General features: G+C 44.5%; 1 protein-coding gene across 1 annotated transcript in view; it reads left to right on the top strand.

Annotated features, from left to right (window-relative positions):
• Positions 1-230: 230 nt before the first annotated feature.
• Positions 231-23,292, top strand: part of LOC310776550 (uncharacterized protein) — a gene marked incomplete at both ends in the record, with an annotated part of 45,898 nt that continues 22,836 nt past the window's right edge. The window contains 17 exons of the mRNA XM_083636730.1: positions 231-448; positions 533-821; positions 929-1,684; positions 1,771-1,998; positions 2,164-2,287; positions 2,441-3,333; positions 7,000-7,229; positions 7,809-8,456; positions 13,308-13,441; positions 13,562-13,666; positions 15,002-15,209; positions 15,381-15,666; positions 15,877-16,701; positions 16,781-17,011; positions 17,204-18,347; positions 21,774-22,014; positions 22,322-22,619. Coding sequence (XP_083492856.1) covers positions 231-448; positions 533-821; positions 929-1,684; positions 1,771-1,998; positions 2,164-2,287; positions 2,441-3,333; positions 7,000-7,229; positions 7,809-8,456; positions 13,308-13,441; positions 13,562-13,666; positions 15,002-15,209; positions 15,381-15,666; positions 15,877-16,701; positions 16,781-17,011; positions 17,204-18,347; positions 21,774-22,014; positions 22,322-22,619 — 6,858 coding nt within the window. The remainder of the gene's footprint in view (positions 449-532; positions 822-928; positions 1,685-1,770; positions 1,999-2,163; positions 2,288-2,440; positions 3,334-6,999; positions 7,230-7,808; positions 8,457-13,307; positions 13,442-13,561; positions 13,667-15,001; positions 15,210-15,380; positions 15,667-15,876; positions 16,702-16,780; positions 17,012-17,203; positions 18,348-21,773; positions 22,015-22,321; positions 22,620-23,292) is intronic.

Genomic DNA, 23,292 nt, shown 5'->3' with positions numbered 1-23,292 from the left:
CAAGGCATGCCATCCTATCATTATGCCAATCTGTTAAGCCTGTAGCAGTGATGGCACATCCCATGCAGATTGGTGGAGCACTGTCAACACTGTCCAACCTGTCTCTGATTGGCTAGTAAGGGGCCAGTGAGCCCTGCAGTCAGATTTAACATTATAAAATGTGACATTGGAGACCACTTTGACCCTGGCCAGCGTGGAGCTGTTCCTTTAGTGTGTGGGAGTGGAGGAGAATGTCACTAGTGGTGCTGAGGCTGGCTGTGGGGCTGGTGACAGCTTTTGGAGCAGAGGTTCCAGAAGCTCCAGTCTGTCAGATACGGGGGACTCCAGAGTTCCCCCTGCTGTCCAAGGAAGGAGATGTCACCATTGGGGGAGCCTTTTCCATCCACAGCAAAATCACACAAGTGCCGCTGTCCTTCACAGACACCCCGACACGTCTCACATGTTCCAGGTACAGTGTATTTTTGTGTACGGCATAAAAAGCTTTCTCTTGTCAAAGTCAGAGATATTCAGTGTATCTCTCTTCTTGTCACAGAGTGAACCTCAGAGAGTTTCGATTTGCCCAGACCATGATCTTCGCTATCGAGGAGATCAACAGCAGTGAGTTCCTTCTTCCCAATGTTTCTATCGGATACCGTATTTATGACAACTGTGGCTCCACGTTATCCTCTATGCGTGCGGCAATGGCTCTGATGAACGGAGAAGAGTGGACTGTAGGGAAGACCTGCTCTGGCCAATCGGCTGTTCATGCCATTATCGGAGAGTCTGAATCCTCTTCAACCATAGTGCTGTCACGCACAACCGGGCCGTTCAGCATACCAGTGGTGAGAGGGATCTCAACTTAAGATGTGTCGTGGATGTGCACATTAATGTGTGGCAGACAAGTTGCCCCGTTTTCTCTCTCTCACTCTCTCTCTCTCTGTTTCCTCAGATCAGTCATTCAGCTACTTGTGAGTGTCTGAGCAGCAGGAAGGAGTATCCCTCTTTCTTCCGCACCATCGCCAGCGACCTCTATCAGAGCCGAGCTCTAGCTCAGCTGGTCAAGCACTTCGGCTGGAGTTGGGTGGGGGCAATCAACAGCGACAGCGATTATGGCAACAACGGCATGGCCATCTTCCTCGCCGCAGCCCAGGAGGAAGGCGTGTGTGTGGAGTACACAGAGAAATTCCACAGGACAGAGCCAGACAAACTGATGAAAGTGGTAGAAGTGATTCGCAAGAGCACAGCCCGGGTCATCGTAGGCTTCCTGGCCCACGTGGAGATGAACAACCTTCTGGAGCAGCTGACTCTCCACAACATCACAGGGTTGCAGTTCATCGGCGTGGAGGCCTGGATCACTGCCGACAGCCTCGTGACCCCCACCAGCTTTGACGTGCTAGGGGGTTCTCTGGGCTTCGCTGTACAAAAGGCTAATATTAGCGGCTTTGCTGATTTTGTAATCAAAGAGTTCTGGGAGACTGCATTCCAGTGCACAGAGACAAACGGAGACAATGTGACAGTAAAGACACCTTGCCGGGAAAACTTGGATCTGATTGAGCTAAAAGAATATAATGATGACGTGGCAGAGCTGAGATACTCCAGCAATATCTACAAAGCCATCTACGCTGTGGCCCATTCTCTGCAAAGCATCCTGAAGTGCTCAAACAGTCAGGGGTGTGACAAGACTGTGAGGGTTTTTCCCTGGCAGGTAAAACAAACTGACTACTACTAAACATTACCTCTTAGTTAAATAAGGCCATACTGTATATTCACACATTTCCTCCCCTATTTTAGGTAGTGGAGTCTCTAAAGCAGGTGAACTTTACCATTAAGAATGGTGACCAGGTGTGGTTTGACAGTACTGGAGCAGCTGTGGCCCGGTACGAGGTGGTGAACTGGCAGCGTGGATCCGACGGCTCGGTCAAGTTTAAATCTGTGGGCTACTATGACGCCTCCCTGCCTCCTGGACAGAAGTTTGTCCTCAGGACCGAAGCCATAATGTGGCCTGGGGGAAAAACAGAGGCAGAGTCTATAATAAAGTTGACACTAATTGTTAAACACATCGATTCATGTGTATCTTGTAAGGCTAGTTTGACACGATTCAATTTAATATTGGATGATTATGTAAAAAGTAGGATTCAGAGTATAACTGTGTATCAAATTCCTTCCTCTCCGTTTCTCTTAAAGTTGCCTGTGTCAGTGTGCAGTGAGAGCTGTCCTCCAGGAACCCGTAAGGTCCTCCAGAAAGGAAAGCCGGTCTGCTGCTATGACTGTATCTCATGTGCAGAGGGAGAAATAAGCAACACCACAGGTATATGTATCACAGACCTGACATTTGATCATATGCATACATTTGTTTGCCTCACCATGTGTATTATGTTGAAGCTTGCTGTGGTACAATCTCTGATCTACGTTTTAAGTATCTGACTACAGTATAATACTAGTGACAGAATTTCCATTACAGATTCTAATGGCTGCACAAAGTGTCCTGAAGAATACTGGCCCAATCAAAGCAGAGATACATGTATAATGAAAAATGTGGAGTTTCTCTCCTTCACTGAGGTTATGGGCCAGCTCTTGGTGTTTTTCTCTTTGTTCGGGGTACTGCTAACAACACTTGTGGCTACCCTATTCTTGTTGAATAAGGACACCCCTTTAGTCCGGGCCAACAACTCTGAGCTGAGCTTCCTGCTGCTCTTCTCATTGACTCTGTGTTTCCTGTGTTCTCTGACCTTCATGGGCCGGCCCTCTGAGTGGTCCTGCATGCTGCGACACACAGCGTTTGGCATCACCTTTGTACTCTGCATCTCCTGTGTTCTGGGGAAAACTATAGTGGTCCTAATGGCCTTCAGGGCTACACTTCCAGGCAGTAATGTTATGAAATGGTTCGGCCCTGCTCAGCAGAGACTCAGTGTTGTGCCTTTCACTCTCATACAGGTCTTGATTTGCATACTTTGGCTAACTCTCAACCCTCCATTCCCAAACAGGAACATGAAGTACTATAAAGAAAAACTAATTTTAGAGTGTGCCTTAGGATCACCTATAGGCTTCTGGGCTGTTTTGGGGTATATAGGACTCCTGGCTATGTTGTGTTTTATTCTTGCTTTCCTAGCTCGAAAGTTACCTGATAATTTTAATGAAGCGAAATTCATCACCTTCAGCATGCTGATATTCTGTGTCGTCTGGATTACCTTCATCCCAGCGTATGTCAGCTCTCCTGGGAAGTTCACTGTAGCCGTGGAGATATTTGCTATTCTGGCCTCCAGCTATGGGTTACTTTTCTGTATATTTGCACCAAAATGCTTCATCATTGTACTGAAACCCGAACTGAACACAAGAAAACATCTGATGGGAAAAACACATTCCTCTTCTCTCTAGATTTCTATGTCAAATAAAAGTATATAATTCACTCGTCTATTTAACTGTTTGTAGCGTGGCTGAAGTAGCTTGACCTGAGTATATTGTTTTATTTGAACATAAACACGTTATTTTGCTTCTTCAATTAGGCTATCAAAGTTAAGACAATAACATAAAAAAATTGAAAGTCAATTCAGCATGGTTTGCCTGACAATTTTGTAGTCACTATTTTAATTGGATTTCAGAGAACTTCAGGGTGTAATAAACCCAACCCATTTGGCACTTACAACAACAACAACAACAACAACAACAACAATAACAACAACAACAACAACAACAACAACAACAACAACAATAATAATAATCTAAACCAAAATTGAAAATTGTCTGAAAATGAAAATCGTATTTGTTCGGTGATAAAACCAGGGATGTATTATTCACTGCAGACTAGGTGAATCGTGTTTTCAATGAGAGTCGCACATAAAACCAAATATCATTTTAAATGTAATAAAAAATAAATTGCTAATTAGCATTATTAACACTTTCAAATGTATTTCCATGTTCTCTAATTAAACTGTTTCCAGGTGTTGCACAAGCACAGTCTCATACAGTCACACAAGCACAGTTTACTACAAAAGCATCTGCATGTGGGTCAAAAGGCTTTGTTAGACTGTGATGAGAACGGGAGGGAGATTGCACAAAGAACTTGAACTTGACACTGAACTTTCCCATGGGGACTCTTATTAGCTTCAGACTGTTGTGTACTGAGAGAGTGCAGACCTCTGCCAAATTCAATACATGTCTGCTATGTTCTGGAATTTTTGTGAGTCAGATCCGAGCTGACACAGCCACATCCCCCAGCCACTCCCCCTACCCACCCCATAAACCCTGACTCTCTATGACCTTCCTATCCCTAACTCCAGACCTTTCCCTAGTCCCGCCCCTTCCTGACCATGCCCCCTCCCACCAGCCACGATACAACTAGCCACTCGCCCTACTCACCCCTGAACCCAGACTCTCTATGACCTTCCTATCCCTAGCTACGGCCCCTTTTCCCTAGCCCCTCCCCCTTTCCTTACCACACCTGATCCCACCACCCAAATATGCCTAGCCACTGCCCCTACCCACCCCTCGAACCCCAACTCTCTATGACCTTCCTATCCCTAGCTATGGCCCCTTTTCCATAGCGCCGTCCCTTCCTTGACCCGGATTGGATCTGCCCCAAAATTTAATGGGTTCTTCCTTGGCCCATGCTACACCCTTCCACCAAGTTTCATAAACCATTCACATCCCCCCAAACAATCCCCCTACCCACCCCTCAAACCCCGACTCTATGACCATCCTATCCTAGCTTCGGCCCCTTTCCCCTAGCCGCACCCCTTCCCTCACCACAGTCACCACGAAACACCCTGGGTCCCCATCCACTCTCTCTAACCACATCTTGATCCCTGACTCTCTACAACAGGGATGTCAGAGATACGGCCCGCGGGCCGCAGGTTTCATCCGGCCCGCGAGATGTTTTGGAATATTAAAAAAAATATATATATATATATATATATATATATATATATATATTATTATTATTATTATTATTAAATTCGCACCCCATTATCATGAACTACGTGTGGCTAATAAGCAAGCTAAGAGTTCATTCATAAGTTAATTAACCTGCACTACAGGGAAGTATGTCAGTAGGTCATCAGGTGTAAACAAAGCCGCCATGATGCCACGCTGAAATTGAATCGCGCATTCGGCTACCTACTGTACCAAAAAACAAAGGAATCAACAAGATGCTGTCGAAAAAGAGAAAGGTTGACACGGAATGCAGGCAGTTTCAAGAGAAATGGAAAGAGCAGTATTTCTTTTGTGAAGTAAATGGGTAAATGAGTCGAATTGATTTTAGTAAAAAAAAAAATCCGGCCCCCATGAGGTCTCAGTTGAACAAATCCGGCCCTCTACCCAGAGGGTGCGCCCGCCCCATCAACAATTTTTTTTTTTTTTTTTTTGCATGCCAGGCCAGGCCAGGCCTGAGTGTGAGAGCAATTCAATCAATAGACAATAACATTGGTGTGTTTAAAATGAGCTATTCCACTAAATATGGCTAAAACAAATTCAAACATGCAAAAAAGGCAAATTTATCTTCGCAGCCGGCCTTAAAGGAACACTCCGCCCATTTTCAACCAGCTTTGTATCATTAGAACATCAGTAGTATATCAGAAAACTGTAAATGGTTTTGAAGTCTGTCATTTAATTTGACAGTTATTGAGTGTTAAAGTGTGGACCAGTCACTGGTCCACACTAACTCAAATTAATAACTCATTAAAGGAACACTCCGCCCATTTTCAACCAGCTTTGTAATTTGACAGTTATTGAGTGTTAAAGTGTGGACCAGTGACATCACTGGTCCACACTAACTAAAATTAATAACTCATTAACTCAAATCAACTCTCAATAACTGTCAAACTATTCATCATTCATCTAGTTTGACAGTTCACGTAGCCTATTCATTAATTAATCGTTCGGGCAATCGCTTATATCAACAAATTAAACGAGCAAACTCCCGGATTCCTCAAGTGCTGCAAACCACTGTCACTGACACACAACTTAACTAATTGTGTCCTGTAGCCCATGACATTTGCAGCTCTGAAACTAAAAGACGTATATGGGCACAGCTGAGCAGACTCAGCAGTCAGTTATCAACACAAACAGCTAAACAATCTCTCAACCAGCGATCACACAAGCTGCACAAGGCATTGATCATCATTTGGCATGGCGGCCGGCATTTTTAGAATTTTGTGGCGAATTCTGGCGATGCAAATTGAAATGGGCTGATTAACGCTAACTTTTGATTCAACCGTGTTGAAAAGAAACACGCTTTTAACAGTTTCTTCATGCTTGTAAACGTACCTTTTTAACAGCTTGTCCGAAAAATAAAAGGATGTTTGGCTGCCTTTTTCATCTTTACTTGTTAAAGTGAGGTAGCCTACTGGGGGAAAAAAAAATATTTTGATGCTGAAAAAGCCAGTAGCCTAGCTGTTTCAGTATAGCTTTTATTAAACTGAGGTTTCCCCCGCGCTGTAGCTAGTTAAGGTGGAATGTTTCCTTTTCCTTCAAGCCACGAGTTGATGCTGTGTGAGTCATTCAGCCCACCTTAAATATAGTTAAGGTGGAATGTTTCCTTCTTTCTTCAAGCCGCGAGTTGATGCTGTGTAAATAATTCAGCCCACCTTAAATATAGGACGAATGACAACGTTGCCAAGTTTCACTCGTTTTATTGGCTCGACATGCACACACACACTGACACACACAAAACACCCGTTGGAGAAGTATGGGAACGCCGTTCCCCCCCGTTCTACCGGCACTACACCTATGCTGGACGTATGGACTTACCGACGGACGGACAACAATAACATAATGCCTTGGGCCTTCCATGCGTATTGCCAGGCGGAGGCATGAAAATATCTCCAAATATCCCTAAATGAGGTTGTCTAAACTTGTTTCAGGCGAGAGAACCTCATCACTTCAGTGATGAGTGACCTCATCACTCTCTGATTTGACAAAAGGACCTCGTCACCATTTCCAGTAGTGTATAAAGCTCTGTCATTAAAGGGGACACACGTTTTGGTCATTGACGCATGTGTGTGTGTGTGTGCCTGTTTGTACCAGATGTATGAGTTTGTGTATGTGATGGTATTGTTGTTGTTGGTGCTGGGCATGATGGGAGCCTTTGGGGCAGAGGAAGAGGCTGCTGTCTGCCAGATACTGGGGAGCCCAGACTTCCCTCTGTTGTCCAAGGAAGGAGACATAACCATCGGAGGAGCGTTCTCCATCCATAGCCAACTCACAAAGCCCACACTCTCCTTCACAGATACTCCACAACCTCTCACATGCTCCAGGTACTGTATGTTTTCTGTGTTCTCCCTAGTGGTATCAGAAAAGAAAAGAAAGGAAAGGAAAATCTAATGTAAAAACTATTTTTGAAAAATTGTTGTTATGCATTTCAGGATTAATTTCAGAGAGTTTCGTTTTGTCCAAACAATGATTTTTGCCATTGAGGAGATCAACAATAGCAGCTCTCTGCTCCCTAATATCACAATTGGCTACAAGGTATTCGACAGCTGTGGTTCAACCCTGTCTTCAATGCGTGCAGTCATGGCTCTAATGAATGGACAGGAAAGGACTTTGGAAAAAAACTGCTCCGGGCAATCATCTGTCCATGCCATAATTGGAGCCTCTGAGTCCTCCTCAACCATTGTGATGCTACGAACTTCAGGGATTTTCCAAATACCAGTGGTTTGTAAAAAAAAAAATAGTCTGCAGGTTGTCTAGCTTCTTGGACATGATATAACCCCAGAATCAGTCATTTTAACAATGTTCCATGTTCTCTTTTCCTCCTGTTATTTTTCTATTTAGATCAGCCACTTTGCCACATGTGCTTGTCTGAGTAACAGAAGGGAGTACTCCTCCTTTTTCAGAACCATCCCCAGTGACTACTACCAGAGCAGAGCGCTGGCAAAGCTGGTGAAGCACTTTGGCTGGACATGGGTGGGGGCAGTTAGAAGTGATAATGACTATGGCAACAATGGCATGGCAACATTTATCAAAGCTGCAGGCCAGGAGGGTGTCTGCATTGAGTATTCAGAGGCCATCTCAAGGACTGACAGGGAGCAGGCAGCCAGGGTGGTCAGAGTGATCCGTAACGGCAGTGCCAGGGTTTTGGTGGCCTTCCTGGCCCAGGCCGAGATGGACATCCTCCTTGAGGAAGCTCTGAAGCAGAACCTGTCTGGGTTGCAGTGGGTGGGCAGCGAGTCCTGGATCACAGCGCCCCACCTGGCCATCAAGCGGCACTCTGTCATCCTAACAGGCTCTCTGGGCTTCACCATCAGCAAGTCAAAGATCCCAGGCCTAAGAGAGTTCCTACTACAGGTTAACCCAAGTCAAAACCCTGAGAGCAACCTGCTCAGAGAGTTCTGGGAAGCTGCTTTTGGCTGTACTTTCCAAACCAGTCTGCATGGACAAAGCCAGGACAGGCAGTGCTCTGGTTCTGAGAGACTAGAGGACATTGATAATCCTTTCACAGATGTGTCAGAGCTGAGAATATCTAACAATGTGTATAAGGCTGTGTACGCTGTGGCTCATGCCATGCATAACATGTTAAAATGCAGAGATCATATTGAAAAGCTGAATCAGTCATGTATCCCGAGAAACAATTTAGAGCCAAAGCAGGTGAGAGGTCACATTTATTTTAGAAATTCATGCTCGGTTTACACATTGTGAATAATGTGCCATTTTTATTAACCTGTATCAGTAGCTGTCTGTGTCCCGTTACTGTAGCCTACGTCAACTGACTATTTTTCTTTACTGGTAGGTTTTGAAAAACCTCCAAAGTGTAAATTTCACTCTTCCTTCAGGAGAAAGAGTGTACTTTGATGAGAATGGAGACCCTGCGGCCATGTATGAGCTGGTGAACTGGCAGAGAAACCAAGCAGGAGGGACTGTGTTTGTGACTGTAGGGAGCTATGATGCTTCACTATCGAAAGGAAAGCAGTTTACCATGAAGGGAATAAACATAACATGGGGTGCTGAATCCCTGAAGGTATAAAATATCAACCATATTCAAGTTACTGTGTGGGAAGTTCTCACTTATTTGAGCTAGTATGGATGTTAAATTGTGTGTATAGTGTGTTTACTAGATTATCAGGCCTTCAAATCTAGTGTGGTAGTACTCTGGCCCGGTATTGTGTTGTGTGTGTGTAAGATCTGTATTTGATCTGGACTTTTATTTTGAAGGTCGGCATTGGTATTGGTCGGCTGTGGAATCGATACCGCTATTGATTCCAGTCTCGGTATCAATATTGTATCAGCATCGGTATCGATATCGATATGCTTCACTATCTTCAAATTGCATGAAATGCGGCACTGCACTCCATCAGGTCCCCCTAAGCACACTCCCCCAGTTTGAAGTCGATCGGATGAACGGTTCTCAAGATAAACCGCTTTTTGTGTTGCATTGGCCGACCTCACGAAAGTGACATTGCAGGCCCGATGTCACAAAACGTGATACAAATCATGACTCACGCCCGCCCGTCCACCTAGGCGATTTTATAACAGGATGTAGAAGAAGGGAACACATATGTGATATGGCATACCCTCCTGTATAACTTTGAACGTGGGTGAAAACAAATGTCAAAGATATAATATTTCTTGGAACATGTAAAGAGCTTTGGAATTCATCCAAACATTCAAACCATACCAGCACCTTTAACACACTCAGTAGCAGTCCCTTACACATTAGGTAGCAATACCTTGAACCGTTGGCTGAGCAGTCACATGGCTGTGACATTCATGAAATGAAAATGCAATTTCTCGTGGATGCACTGCATGCACTGTAAACACATTCAGCCATAGGCAGCAAGTGATTTCTAAAATGGATTTAACTGAAATGGCAGTTGCCAAATTAGTACACATCGGTATTTAATCTGTAAAAAGTCACCGTGACCAATAGAGTTTACATATCAGTGGTCACTTCCAACATAAAGCGATAGCTATGTAATTTCATGATGTCCGTCTTCGAATATGATGCAACTTAAATTATCCCTGTGAAAAATAGGGCATTTGCAGCAGCAAACAGACAGTGTATGTTGCCCCGCTCACTTTTTTTCTTCCGTGTCAGACACAATTGTATTCTTCCGGTTCAGCGTTAGCCGGCCGGCCGGTTGCATTGTAAACTGTAGACTATGAATGAAGTTTGGCAACATTCAGCAGCTACACTGCGGCCAACTTCAGTTACATGCTCATAGCGTTACTGCTGTGCTGCAAGGAGCCGATGGCTGTACCCGGTCGGCATTTAATGTTAGTTACAAAAGCACGTCGACAGTGTTTTCTCACTGCTAGTAGGGTTGACAGATACTAGCTAGTCCGACCGGTCACACAGCCAGTGCTCTGTCCTCGCTGCTCGTTAAAAATGTCCAAATAGGCGTTATTCTGATAAACTGGTCACATATTTGGAATGGTACGTACATCCGAAAAAATATTTGTTGCTTGAAAACAGCTTTTTGGCAAGTCTAAAAATGATAAAGGTAGGAGTAATCTACTTCCAGGTCTAAAATGGAATAACGATGACAAAATGACATTATGCAGAAGTGTCCTGGCTTATATGGGCAAATGATAAGGTGAATACGATCCAGTCTTACCATATGTAATTAAGTGTTTGGATTAGGGGAGCAATACACTTTGATTGATTAAGTGTGGTGTTGTTACAGAGGCCGCAGTCTGTGTGCAGTGAGAGCTGCCTCCCAGGTTTCCGCCAGGCTGTTATTAAAGGTAAACCCATCTGCTGTTTCTCCTGCATCGCCTGTGCTGCTGGGGAGATCAGCAACTCCAGTGGTGAGAAGACTCAAGACATTCTTCAAATACATTCATGAAAATATATAACGACAATCTTACTGCATTTACCTAAAAACAATTGTGTGCTACTAATTATTTCAGCCGAGTATATCACGGCAAAGCGTGTAGCTAATCAAGCCACCGGGGCACCGTGTCAGTGTCACATTTTGGCTCGCCTCGATGTGAAAAATACACGTGTATGAAGATACTGCACCAGCAGGGAGCGTGCAGGGTGAAAGCGACGCCACGAGATTACGACATTCAAGTAGCCGCTAACATTCAGCAGATGTGAGTTGGAGTCCCCGGCCCCTATCTTCCGACAGGCGCTATCCCCTAATAGCGCTTGCGCACTTGTTTGCGCGTGCATTAAGTCACGGAAGATATAGCATTCTGCCTTGCGCCATCCGCCAGGTGTTCTGCCGAGTTTTCCTCCCCCGGCCAGCAGAGACAAAAAAGCATCCCCACCTCACGGGAGCATACTTGTAATGATTTATACAGAAATGTAACTGTTTAAAAATGATATAATTGTCTGGTAGACGTGACCTCCCTGATTTCTAAGTTAAAACAGCCCCAAAATATGTTGGGGATGCAATTCTCGGCCGGCACCTGTCGCAAGCGCAAATTAGAGCCATGCCAAAATCATCTGCTCCCCAAAATGCCTGCGCAAACGGGATTTGGGCGGTCTTAACTACCAGAATTATTCACAGGCATGGCCAGGCAAGGCTGGGCATTACGTCAATCAAAACCAATCAGATTCCCGTCTCGCAATGGCTGTTTGCGCGAGGCTGCCTCGCCGAGGCATGCAATATGCTGTAATTCTCTCCATGCGTAATAGAGTGTACTCACTCGTGCGAGGACATGAGAGCTTATTGACAGATCGTCTATGGTGCCAACGACCCTCCGGGTGGTTATGAAGGTATATGTCCATTGTCCAACAAGTTTTCTCAATTAATTTCCCTCTTTGCGATGTGATAAAAGTTTATCAGTGAGTTATAGTTGATTGCCTCACTGAATTATCTGCTAATACCCAATTTTAGCAGCATAATTTGATGTCTAGGCTAGTGTGGGTAATCACATCTCCAAAAGGAATTCTACTTTGCACTGCGCTGCGCTGCACGGAGATTACGGGTGCGCTCCAAGAGCGCGAGGTATTTGCATGTAAAAGGTCATTTTCAAAGCTCTTAGCGCAAAGTAATTGCGCGCTGCTGATGATAGGGTAATGCCATCTATCACCACATTTTAGCGCTGAAACGCCTGCTTTGGCTTGTGGCAGCCAATGCCCAGTACAATTATCACAGGCATGCGCTTGTGTCCGCCCCCAATTTGCATTACGCACGGCGTTAAACGAGCGCAAACGCTAAATTAGCGCTTTTGGGAAGATAGAGGCCCCCGACTCTAAACTTCCTCATCGCAAGAGCGCCAGTTCGAGTCCAAACATTTCCCATTTAACCCTGACCCAAAGCATAACCCTAACCTTGCCAGACTATCTCCATTTGCGCTGTAGGCCTACCCGCCAGGGGCATTTCTACGGGTGGGCCTGGGTAGGCACAGGCCCACCCACGTCTTGCCCTGGCCCACCCAAAACTCTTTTTTTTAATTTAATTGGTTGTTTTCTAGAGGCAAACTCGCCTTGCTAACTAATGGTTTTGTAGCTTAAAAATGCAGGGCACATCATCTCCAGAGTCTAATGCATGACGACTTCATGACATCTAGGAATTTTGCGCGCTTCCCGCGCAAAATTTCGTCATGCAATTGCCCCACCAATTTTATCCAGGCCCACCCAATTTTATCCAGGCCCACCCATAATTGAATTTCTGCCTACGCCCCTGGTACCCGAGCAGGAGAGGGTCTGGCTCCTCTTACTCTCATTCTGGTCTAGCGGGGGAAAAGGGCTCTGTTATCTTTACAACCATCCACCGAAAGTCCCAAGCAGGCCTGCTATATTGCACAATCCAAATCTTCATCAAAACTTGCCAATTTCAGCATGGAGCAATGCTACCTTGCTAGCTAGCTTTGTTGTTTGAGTTTCACAACGGCAGAGGCAATTGAGACATGCAGGGAACGGAAGGGAAATCACTTTCCGCTCCGACTGAAATGGTCGGAAGTAATAGAGCTCCACAGTCATGTGACGTTTGTTGCCCCAGAAGTGAATTCCCCATTAATGTTCTTTCATAGACATAAAAAGAAATCCGTATAACGAGTTTTAAGGCTTGAACCAAGCTCAGAGAATCGGGAATGACCATAAAACATGAAATGTCTATGGAGAAATGAATGGGGAATTCATTTCTGGGGCAAGAAACATCACATGACAGCTCTATGGCAGAGCTTGCAGGGAGCGGAAAGCGATTTTCTTCCGCTGCCGACTGAAATGGTCAGAACCAATGGCAGAGCTTAGACCTGCAGCCTGCTTCCAGGCAGTCAGACTAACCTAACATTAACCAAGTTTTTTGTTTACTTACTTAAACCCAACCAAGTTGTTTTACAGTACTGGCCTATAGCCTAAACATAACCAGGAACCGGCACCGTTTTCAACCAGGAAATGGCCTCATGCCACCGGGTTACACAAGTCTCCCCCGCTGTCGTGCCAGGCCCGGCCAGCCGTGGCTCCACTCGCCACAGGGCCACCGGTGCCCCAGTCGACCCGACGGTGGAGCTCGGGTGGCTCGCAGTGCTCGGATCACCGCCACCTGTGGCTCAGTCGACCCGACACTGGAGTGGTCCTGTAGTAGCTGGACTGAGGCAAAGCATGACACTGACACAGTACCCAGCGGATCTCTTCCACGCTTTGGCATGATATCAGGTTGAGAGTGTGATGATTCAGAGTTGAATGTTTTCCTTTCAGATTCTGCAGAATGTTCTCAGTGCTCGCTGGAGTATTGGTCAAATGAAGATCACAGCCAGTGTGTACCAAAGGCGGTTGAGTTCCTGTCTTTTGAGGAAACCATGGGTGCTCTCTTCACAGCTTTCTCTCTGTTTGGAGCAAGCTTAACATTAGTTGTGACTTTTGTCTTTTTCCGATTTCGTGACTCGCCTCTCGTCAAAGCCAGTAACTCTGCGTTGAGCTTCCTGCTGCTCTTATCCTTGACTCTGTGTTTCCTGTGTTCACTGACCTTCATAGGCCGGCCCTCCAACTGGTCCTGTATGCTGCGACACACAGTTTTCGGCATCAGCTTTGCGCTCTGCATGTCTTGTATCTTGGCTAAGACCATGGCAGTGGTGATCGCCTTTAAAGCTAGAAGGCCAACAAACTCAGTTCCTCAGTGTTCTGCCTCGCTCCAGAGAACAAGTGTCTTGGGCTGCACCTCACTGCAGGTGATAATGTGTGTGCTGTGGTTAACTCTTGACCCACCCTTCCCACACAGAAATACAGCCCATGCCACTGAAAAGATCATTCTAGAGTGTGATGTGGGTTCGCCGATAGGCTTCTGGGCTGTGTTGGGGTATATAGGACTCTTGGCTATGTTATGTTTTATTTTTGCTTTTTTTGCTCGAAAGTTGCCTGATAATTTCAATGAAGCCAAATTTATCACCTTCAGCATGCTGATATTCTGTGCGGTCTGGATCACCTTTATCCCTGCGTATGTCAGCTCTCCTGGGAAGTTCACTGTAGCTGTGGAGATATTTGCTATTCTGGCCTCTAGCTTTGGATTGCTTTTTTGTATATTTGCTCCAAAATGTTATATCATACTATGGAAACCTGAGAGGAATACAAAGAAACACATGATGGGGAAGAATTAAGCAAAATCGCTATAAAAGCAAAACACTAGAATTATGTCTGTATCATATTTAAATATCAATCTATTAAAACAATCAATAGCTGCTGATTGTCAACTAAATATGACCTTATTGTCCATAATATACCAACATAATATACCAACAAAACACTATCACACATATCACTGTATTAGCCCCACTGAAACTGAAGTGAAATATTTCCAACCGTGGTCAACATGGCTGAATATAATGTGTGAAATATAAATCCATTATACATGAACAAGCTCAGCATCCCAAAACACATGGCGGGGGTTGTGGATTGATTATAGTGAGCTATTGGTTATGCATGAGACAAATAATGATATACATATCTGCTGGCCATCTAATAGGCCAATGGCTCTGTTAGTCACACCACAGGCGTTATCATTGGTGGAGAGACATATACTATTCACTCAGGCTTCATCTAAGCCCCTATGGCATTGTGGCAATCGAAAGGAACACCTTATAAAATGCCCAGACTTGAGGGTTTGATCAACGGGCCTTGAGTAGTAAGTATACAGGGGGACAGCTATGCTGCTGATAGCAGACCTGCTACTTCTCTCCCTGCTGGCTGCCAGAGGTGGGAAGCTTGCGTGTCAAACATATGGGACCAAAGAACTGTCTCAGTTTTCTAAGGAGGGAGACATCAACATCGGAGGCATTTTCTCCTTCCATCAGAACCCAGTCGGTGTCAACCCAACTCTCCAATTCAACCCAGGAAGCATCCAGTGTGAAGGGTAAGAGGGGGGTATAAAAAAAAAAGTATTAATTATATAAGTAGTAATCATATTAAAACCTGTGCTGCTCCAACCATGCATGTTTGATGTGGATTTCCAGGTCTATCTTTATGTATGTTCAATGCTTTTAACCTTTCCATGATGCTATGATTTATTGGTCCCTCTGTGCAGACTGGACCCAGGTGAGCTTCAGTATGCCTATACTATGATGTTTGCCATAGAGGAGATCAACAACAGCTCAGATCTGCTGCCAGGAGTGACACTGGGCTACAGAATCTTTGACTCGTGCCCCAGCATCCCTCTGTCCGTCAGAGCGTCTCTCAATCTGATGAATAGGTACGAGAATGGGGAAGGCAGCTGTGGCAAGAGCGTCACTGTGCACGCCGTCATAGGCGAGACTACATCCACCTCTACCATAGGTATTGCACGCACCATGGGACCCTTCCATATACCTGTGGTAAGTGATAGTAAAATGAATTGAATTGACTAAAATGCTCTCTCTGCATAGTTGGACTCTCAGTGAATGAGTTTATTGCACAGTTAATGGGCTTATATGATTCATATTCAGTTTGGCCTTTGAAGTCAACATCTGTGTTATATCTCTGTAATAGCTAATTGCTGATAGATAACCTAAATTCAACATTTCTCTCTTCTGTTTTGGTCTCAGATCAGTCATTCAGCCACTTGTGCATGTCTTAGCAACAGAAGAGAGTATCCGTCTTTCTTCAGAACCATACCGAGTGATCTCTACCAGAGCAGAGCGCTGGCAAAGCTGGTAAAGCACTTTGGCTGGACCTGGGTGGGGGCTATAAGAACCAACAGTGACTATGGCAATGGCGGCATGGCCACCTTCCTGAAAGCGGCTGAAAAGGAAGGCGTGTGCGTGGAGTATTCAGTGGCCATTTACAGAACGGACCCCAGGAAGTGGTTCCTGGAAGTAGTGGACATCATTAAAAAGTCCACCTCTAAGGTCATAGTGGCGTTTGCTGATGGCACTGACCTTGACATTCTCATCAAAGAGCTTTACACTCAGAATGTGACAGGACTGCAGTGGGTGGGCAGCGAGGGGTGGATCACATACCGCTACATTGCCTCCCCGGTAAACTATGCCGTGGTCCAGGGGGCGGTGGGCTTTGCCGCGCACAACGCTTACATCCCCGGACTGCAGGAGTTCCTGGCCAGCAGCAAGCCCTCCACCAGGCCGGGGGACCGGGGACTGCTGGAGTTGTGGGAGAAGGTGTTCAGCTGCACCATGACTCCCCAAGCAGAGGCCCGAGCTCTGGGTTCAGTCACAACATGCACTGGGGAGGAGTCTCTGTGGGACACAAACTCACGCTTCACAGATGTTTCAGATGCCAGTCTGCTGAATAATGTCTACAAGGCCACATATGCTGTTGCCCATGCACTGCACCTGCTGTTTAGCTGTCGAGATGGACAGGGGCCTTTTGAAAAAGACACTTGTGCCGATAGGGAAAACGTCAAACCGTGGCAGGTAAACATAATGCTGTAGTTAAATCAAAACTATATGTTGACGATGACGGATGATTAACAACATGAATGTTTAACTTCAGGTGCTGCATTACCTGACCCAGGTCAATTTCACCACTAAGATTGGTGAAAATGTGTTCTTTGATGAGATGGGTGATCCAGCAGCACGCTACGCGCTGGTGAACTGGCAGATGGATGAGACAGGCTACATACGTTTCAAGACGATCGGTTACTATGATGCTTTGCAGCCTGAGGGTCAGCAGTTTGAGATGATGGCAGGTGTGAAAGCCATCTGGGCAGGAGAGAGGCCAGAAGTAAGTCAGTGTGGATGTTTTCATCTGTCTGTGCTAATGAACTTTTGGCAGCACTTTTTCCATTGCTACCAACATTCTGTCTTTATTGTGCTGAATGCTGATTTCAAAACCCCCCTTAAGTGTCCCGTGCATGAGTGGGATGAGGAGTGAGTGTGGAAGTTTAACGTGTGTGATTTTGTCACTGTGATGCAGGTGCCACGGTCTATCTGCAGTGAGAGCTGCCTGCCAGGGACTCGCCGGGCGTTCGTGAAGGGCAAACCTATCTGCTGTTTTGATTGCATCCCCTGTGCTGACGGGGAGTTTAGCAACAGTACAAGTGAGACAGCAGGATTCTTAGCCTTTACTTTAGCCTTCATCATGTTTCTGCTGGGCAAAATCACTGCCAGCACTTTACTGGTGTATCTGAGGATGTGCGTGCTGCACAGCTTAAACATATTTATGCTTTCAGATGCAGTGAAATGTGACAAATGCCCTCCTGAGTACAAGTCCAATGAGGAGAGGGATAACTGTGACTTGAAAGCTATTGAGTTCCTCATCTTCAGAGAACTGATGGGTATACTGTTGGTCACGTTTTCTGTCTTCGGGGCCTGCCTGGCGGTGACTATAGCGCTGATATTTTTCCACTACAGGCAAACCCCTATTGTCAGAGCCAACAACTCTGAGCTGAGCTTCCTGCTGCTCTTCTCCTTGACTCTGTGTTTCCTGTGTTCTCTGACCTTCATCGGCCGGCCCTCTGAGTGGTCCTGCATGCTGCGACACACAGCGTTTGGGATCACCTTTGTCCTCTGCATCTCCTGTGTTCTGGGGAAAACTATAGTGGTCCTGATGGCCTTCAAGGCTACGCTTCCAGGCACTAAACTTATGAAATGGTTTGGCCCTGCACAGCAGAGACTCAGTGTTCTGGCTTTCACTCTCATACAGGTTGTGATTTGCATACTTTGGCTAACTATCAACCCTCCCTTTCCCTTCAAGAACATGGAACACTATAAGGACAAGATCATTTTAGAGTGCGCCTTAGGATCACCTGTAGGGTTCTGGGCTGTGTTGGGGTATATAGGAGTCCTGGCTATGTTATGTTTTGTACTGGCTTTTTTGGCTCGAAAGTTGCCTGATAATTTCAATGAAGCTAAATTCATCACCTTCAGCATGCTGATATTCTGTGCGGTCTGGATCACCTTTATCCCAGGTTATGTCAGCTCTCCTGGGAAGTTCACTGTTGCCGTTGAGATATTTGCAATTCTAGCTTCAAGTTACGGAATGCTGTTTTGTATTTTTTTGCCTAAGTGTTACATTATTTTATTGAAACCTGAGAAAAATACAAAGAAACACTTGATGGGTAAAAATTAATTGACATTTCACCAACTTTACAGGACAGCCAAAACAAAACATGACCGTACTTTGTCTTGACTTTGTTAATTAAATTCAATCTATGAAAACTTCATGAACATGTGGATGACAATATCATTGAAAAAATATATTATTAATGTATATAATTTAAAGTGCACTTACGTCCTTGGGTCTTTTGGTTTTTGATTAATAACTCTGGATTTGTTTAGAATTCACATTTTGTCAGTAGAAAGTGCTCATCAAGAGCTTTCATGTGATATATTATATAATTAATGTTCACCCCCAAATGTTTTTACATTTATATCTCATGTAATAAATGAATTGAATGTTAAAATATGAAATACACTGTTTGTGTGCTCTTTTACTTTTACCACAATTACAATTTTCACATTGCACGTGAACCTACTGTACACTGCACAGTATCAGCACTGTCAAAACCACATTATTTCACCAACCCCTCCATAAATCCAACATAGTGTAGAGAGACACTGGTTTGCAGTGCACAGTAAGCCAGGGGTCCCCAATTACTTTTCACAAGGGCCAAATTATGTTGAGCATGCCAAGTCGAGGGCCGAGGGCTGAGGGCCAAACATCCACGTGGGGGAGTGGGGTTGTGGGGTTGTGGCATGGCGGTGCAGGCAGGACAGGGAGTGCTTAAAGTGTGTTTATGTGCAGATGTTGTTGCTCCTATTTCCATTATTAATATTATTATCATCATCAGTATTATTATTATTAGTTGTAGTATTAGTGATGGTGGTCTTCTCAAAGCCTGTGTTGATGGTCACACAAGAACAAAAAGCACTCTTGAAACACACATCTTATTATAATATGAGAAGTGTCCATGTGCGTGTGAGTGAGTGAGCAGAATTTTGTCCGGCCGCGGCTGTGCTGTTTTACGTTGCGATCGGGCTGAAACTTTCAGGGGTTGTAAAGAGCACCCGTGCGGGTGACCTGACAGAGCCAGATTTTTTAATTAGGTGATTGCCCTAATTACCTAATGCTGTGATGTCATCAGTGATGATGTCATCAGTGATGTCTTCCTTCCTTCCTGGCTGAGGTTAATAAGTTCAGTGACGATGTCATCAGTGAAGATGTCATGTTCCAGGTCCCCACAGGTACGCTAGTATGTTAGTATACGTGATATATATATATATATATACAATTGAGTATGTGGGCGATGTTTGTTTGTATGTTTCAATTCTGTGTCCGGCCACAGCTATGCCGTTTCAAGTGCGATCGGGGTGGAAACTTTCAGGGGGTAAAGGGCACCAGTGACCTGACAGAGATGGATTTTTTTATTAAGCAAATTAGCTAATGACGGGATGTCATCATAATGTCATCGGTGATGATGTCAAAAGTGATGTCAGAAGGGCGCACACACACACACACACACACACACACACACACACACACAAGGAGGCATTGTGACATGATCAGTGACGTCATAGTGACATCAGTGATGATGGAGCCGGATCTTCGATGTGATGTCATCAGTGACGATGTCATAATTGACGTCATCAGTGATGATGTGATCAGTGATGAGTCAGCAAACACTATCTGTTTCAGCCTTTGTCCCACTGATGATGTCATAGACATTGTCCAGTCTTATGGCACATCATCAGTGGTATCACTCAAGGCAACAGCCTGTGTTTCAAGGCTATGACATCACTAATAATGTCACTGGTGATGTCACAATGAAATTGACGTCATCGTGACCTATTTATAGAAGAAGAATCAACTCGAACTCCTGACAAAAGGACAATGACTCCTGCTGAGAAAAAGGAAACTTCATAGGCCAGGGGAGCTACTGACCCCAAGGGCAGAACAGCTGCTGGGACAGGCGAGGACGAGCTACGGATGAGGCTGCGCAGCGGCCTATTAACTGAAAACAGTACAACGTCCACTGTTAATAGTGTTAGTAAAGGGCGAATGGATCACCAAATACAATCAGGTATAAATAAATTATATGGATTTATTTTAATGCCTGAATCAGGAACCTATGACCTGTACAGTACAGGTATAATATATTTTGCAAGACTGAATGTTAGGAATACAGTTATGCAGCATTTTAGTTAACCAATTTAAAATAATTGTCTAGGCCAGTGATTCCCAACCTGTGGGCCGCGGCCCCCTGGTGGGCCGCGAAGGTATTGCAAGTGGGCCGCCAAATCATTTCCAAAAAAGTATGATTTTTGAAAAAAAAAAAAAAATGCAATTTTTTTTTGAAAGATTTTGAAAAATCATACTTGAAAAAGTATGATTTTTGTTTCTTTGATGTTATTGCTTTTGCTTGAATTGAAGTTTCATCTTTACATCATCTTTATATTGGGTTTGTGTTTATTTGTAACCCTATCGATTTAATGGGCTTTCTTCTGATATTTGGATTTTGTTTGGATCTGATATTGGATGTCAAATTGTTATGAGAATGCATTTTTCCATTGTTGAAGGATACCGTTATTTATTAATCATTTGTTAATTAGCCTGTTACAGACAGCCCCTTGCTTGTCATTTCTGACATCTGTGTGGTGCTGATGGACAGCTCCTTGAATTATTGGTGTGTGTGTGTGTGTGTGTGTGTGTGTGTGTGTGTGTGTGTGTGTGTGTGTGTGTGTGTGTGTGCGTGTGTGTGTATGTGTGTGTGTGTGTGGACAGCTCCTTGAAAACTGTAATACTGAAGGTGTTGCAACATGTTACAGGTGCTGTGTTAGTGACTGTGGAGCTTCCAACATGTTTATCCTGTATTCAGTTCAGTCCTTTATGTTCAATTTTCAATAAAAAAGTGCTCTGAGAACGCATTATATGGCCTTTGTATTTATGGGGTCGGAGGTGGGCCGCGAACATTTTTGAGACATAAAAGTGGGCCCTGAGTTGGAAAAGGTTGGGAACCACTGGTCTAGGCTGTAGCCTACAACTCCTTCATCCCCCATTGTTTTTCAAATTACTGCAAATCAGATGTCCAAATATTGAATGCAAAAACACCACAATTTTATGTGACTGAATCAGCTACTACTCATAAGACACTGCCAAAACTCATTAAGAACTTTCCAGTTTTGCACCTCCCTCTATCCTGTCCCCCCTGTGGAGCCATGGAACAACACTGTTCCATTACTATCAGTCAAGCTTTAATTTCTATAAATACTGATGCAAGCTCTGCCCTGGTCCTGATAGTGTCCATCTGCTGCCACACAGTTTGTCTCTTAAGGTCCTTACCCACAAGTTGGCGCCCCCCCACCCCCGAACCTATATCAGTCAATGCAACCGTGCATAGCAACGGCAAAGTTTTGGTGAGTGATATTGTTGCGTTTATTTTTTTGGACCAGTGTCGATTTGTTTGAAATCTGTTACTCTGATTGAGAGGTGGGTCAAAATTCCCATCACAATCTTGTGCTGTATATTCGCTCTTGGTGTGTAACAGCCTTGAGTATTATGTCCACCGAAATGTGGCCAGAGCAGGGTTGGGCCATTATGCAGCTGCTGCTGGTGGCATCTCTCTCTGTGGCTGAGGAGACGGTGTGTCGGCAGATAGGGGAGCCGGAGGTCCCCCAGCTGTCTAAGAATGGGGACATTATTTTGGGTGGAATCTTCTCTTTCCACATCAGCTGGAAAGACAGACAGGACACCTACAGGTTCAGACCACCGCCACTGCAGTGCACAAGGTAAATCATACTGTAGCAAGCTGGTCACTAGAGCAGAGTATATACAAAATGCATTAAAAATATGGTTATCATGCTGAGTTGAGAAATAAGAAATGTTATATTATCACTATATATATATATATATATATATATATATATATATATATATATATATATATATATATATATATAAATATATATATAAATATATATATATATATATATACATACGGTATATATATATATATTATATTTTCACTTTTAATTTTGTTTCATTTCAAGGATGTACTGGCTATAACACCAACTATTTGTCACTGTCTGGATCCAGTTTGAATTTTCAAGCATTCCAGTTTGCTCAGGCTATGCTCTTTGCCATTGAGGAGATTAACAACAGCACAGACTTGCTGCCTGGCATCTTTCTGGGCTACAAGATCTATGATGAATGTGGCTCCATTGCAAGGGGAGTAAGTGTGGCACTGGCCTTGGCTAATGGTAATGAGGATATATCCACAGCCTCCAAGGCACCCTGCACCAGACCGGCCCAAGTGCAGGCCATTATAGGACCATCTTCCTCCTCTCCTGCCATGGCTGTATCCACTGTCATTGGACCATTTCATATCCCAGTGGTGGGTCTTTTTTTTTTCTTTTTTTTTTGCAACAAATGTATAATCATGTACTGTAATGACCTTGGACACAGTTTGATTTATTTATCTTGTGTTATTTTCTTGATAATACAGTAATTATTATAGTGCAATTTGTCTGACTGCTCACAGTAAAGGCGGTTTTAAGAGAATTACTGCTAATGTGCTCAATGTTAACGGTTTTAGAATTTGCATCCTCATCTTGGGAATATCATTCCTTTCTACTCCCTAGATCAGCCACCTTGCCACCTGTGCTTGTCTCAGTGATAAAGTCCGGTACCCGTCCTTCCTCAGAACAATACCCAGTGACTTCTACCAGAGCAGAGCTCTGGCCCAGTTGGTGAAGCACTTTGGCTGGACTTGGGTCGGGGCAATTAGGAGCAATACTGATTATGGCAATAAAGGCATGGCCATAATCACAGAGACGGCCCAACAGCTGGGCATCTGTCTAGAGTACTCTGTATCCTTCTTTAGAACAGATCCACCAGAAAAAATACAGGCAGTAATTGACATTATCAAAGCTTCCACTTCGCAGGTGATTGTCTCTTTCCTCTCCCCCCATGATTTGGCAATACTAATACATGGAATGGCCTCTCAGAACCTGACTGGGTACCAGTGGGTAGGCAGTGAATGCTGGATCGTTGATTCCTACACTGCG

The sequence above is a fragment of the Poromitra crassiceps genome, assembly GCF_964638095.1.
Source record: "Poromitra crassiceps genome assembly, chromosome: 5".
Lineage (NCBI taxonomy): Eukaryota > Metazoa > Chordata > Actinopteri > Beryciformes > Melamphaidae > Poromitra > Poromitra crassiceps.
This window is presented reverse-complemented; position numbering and strand designations above follow the sequence as displayed.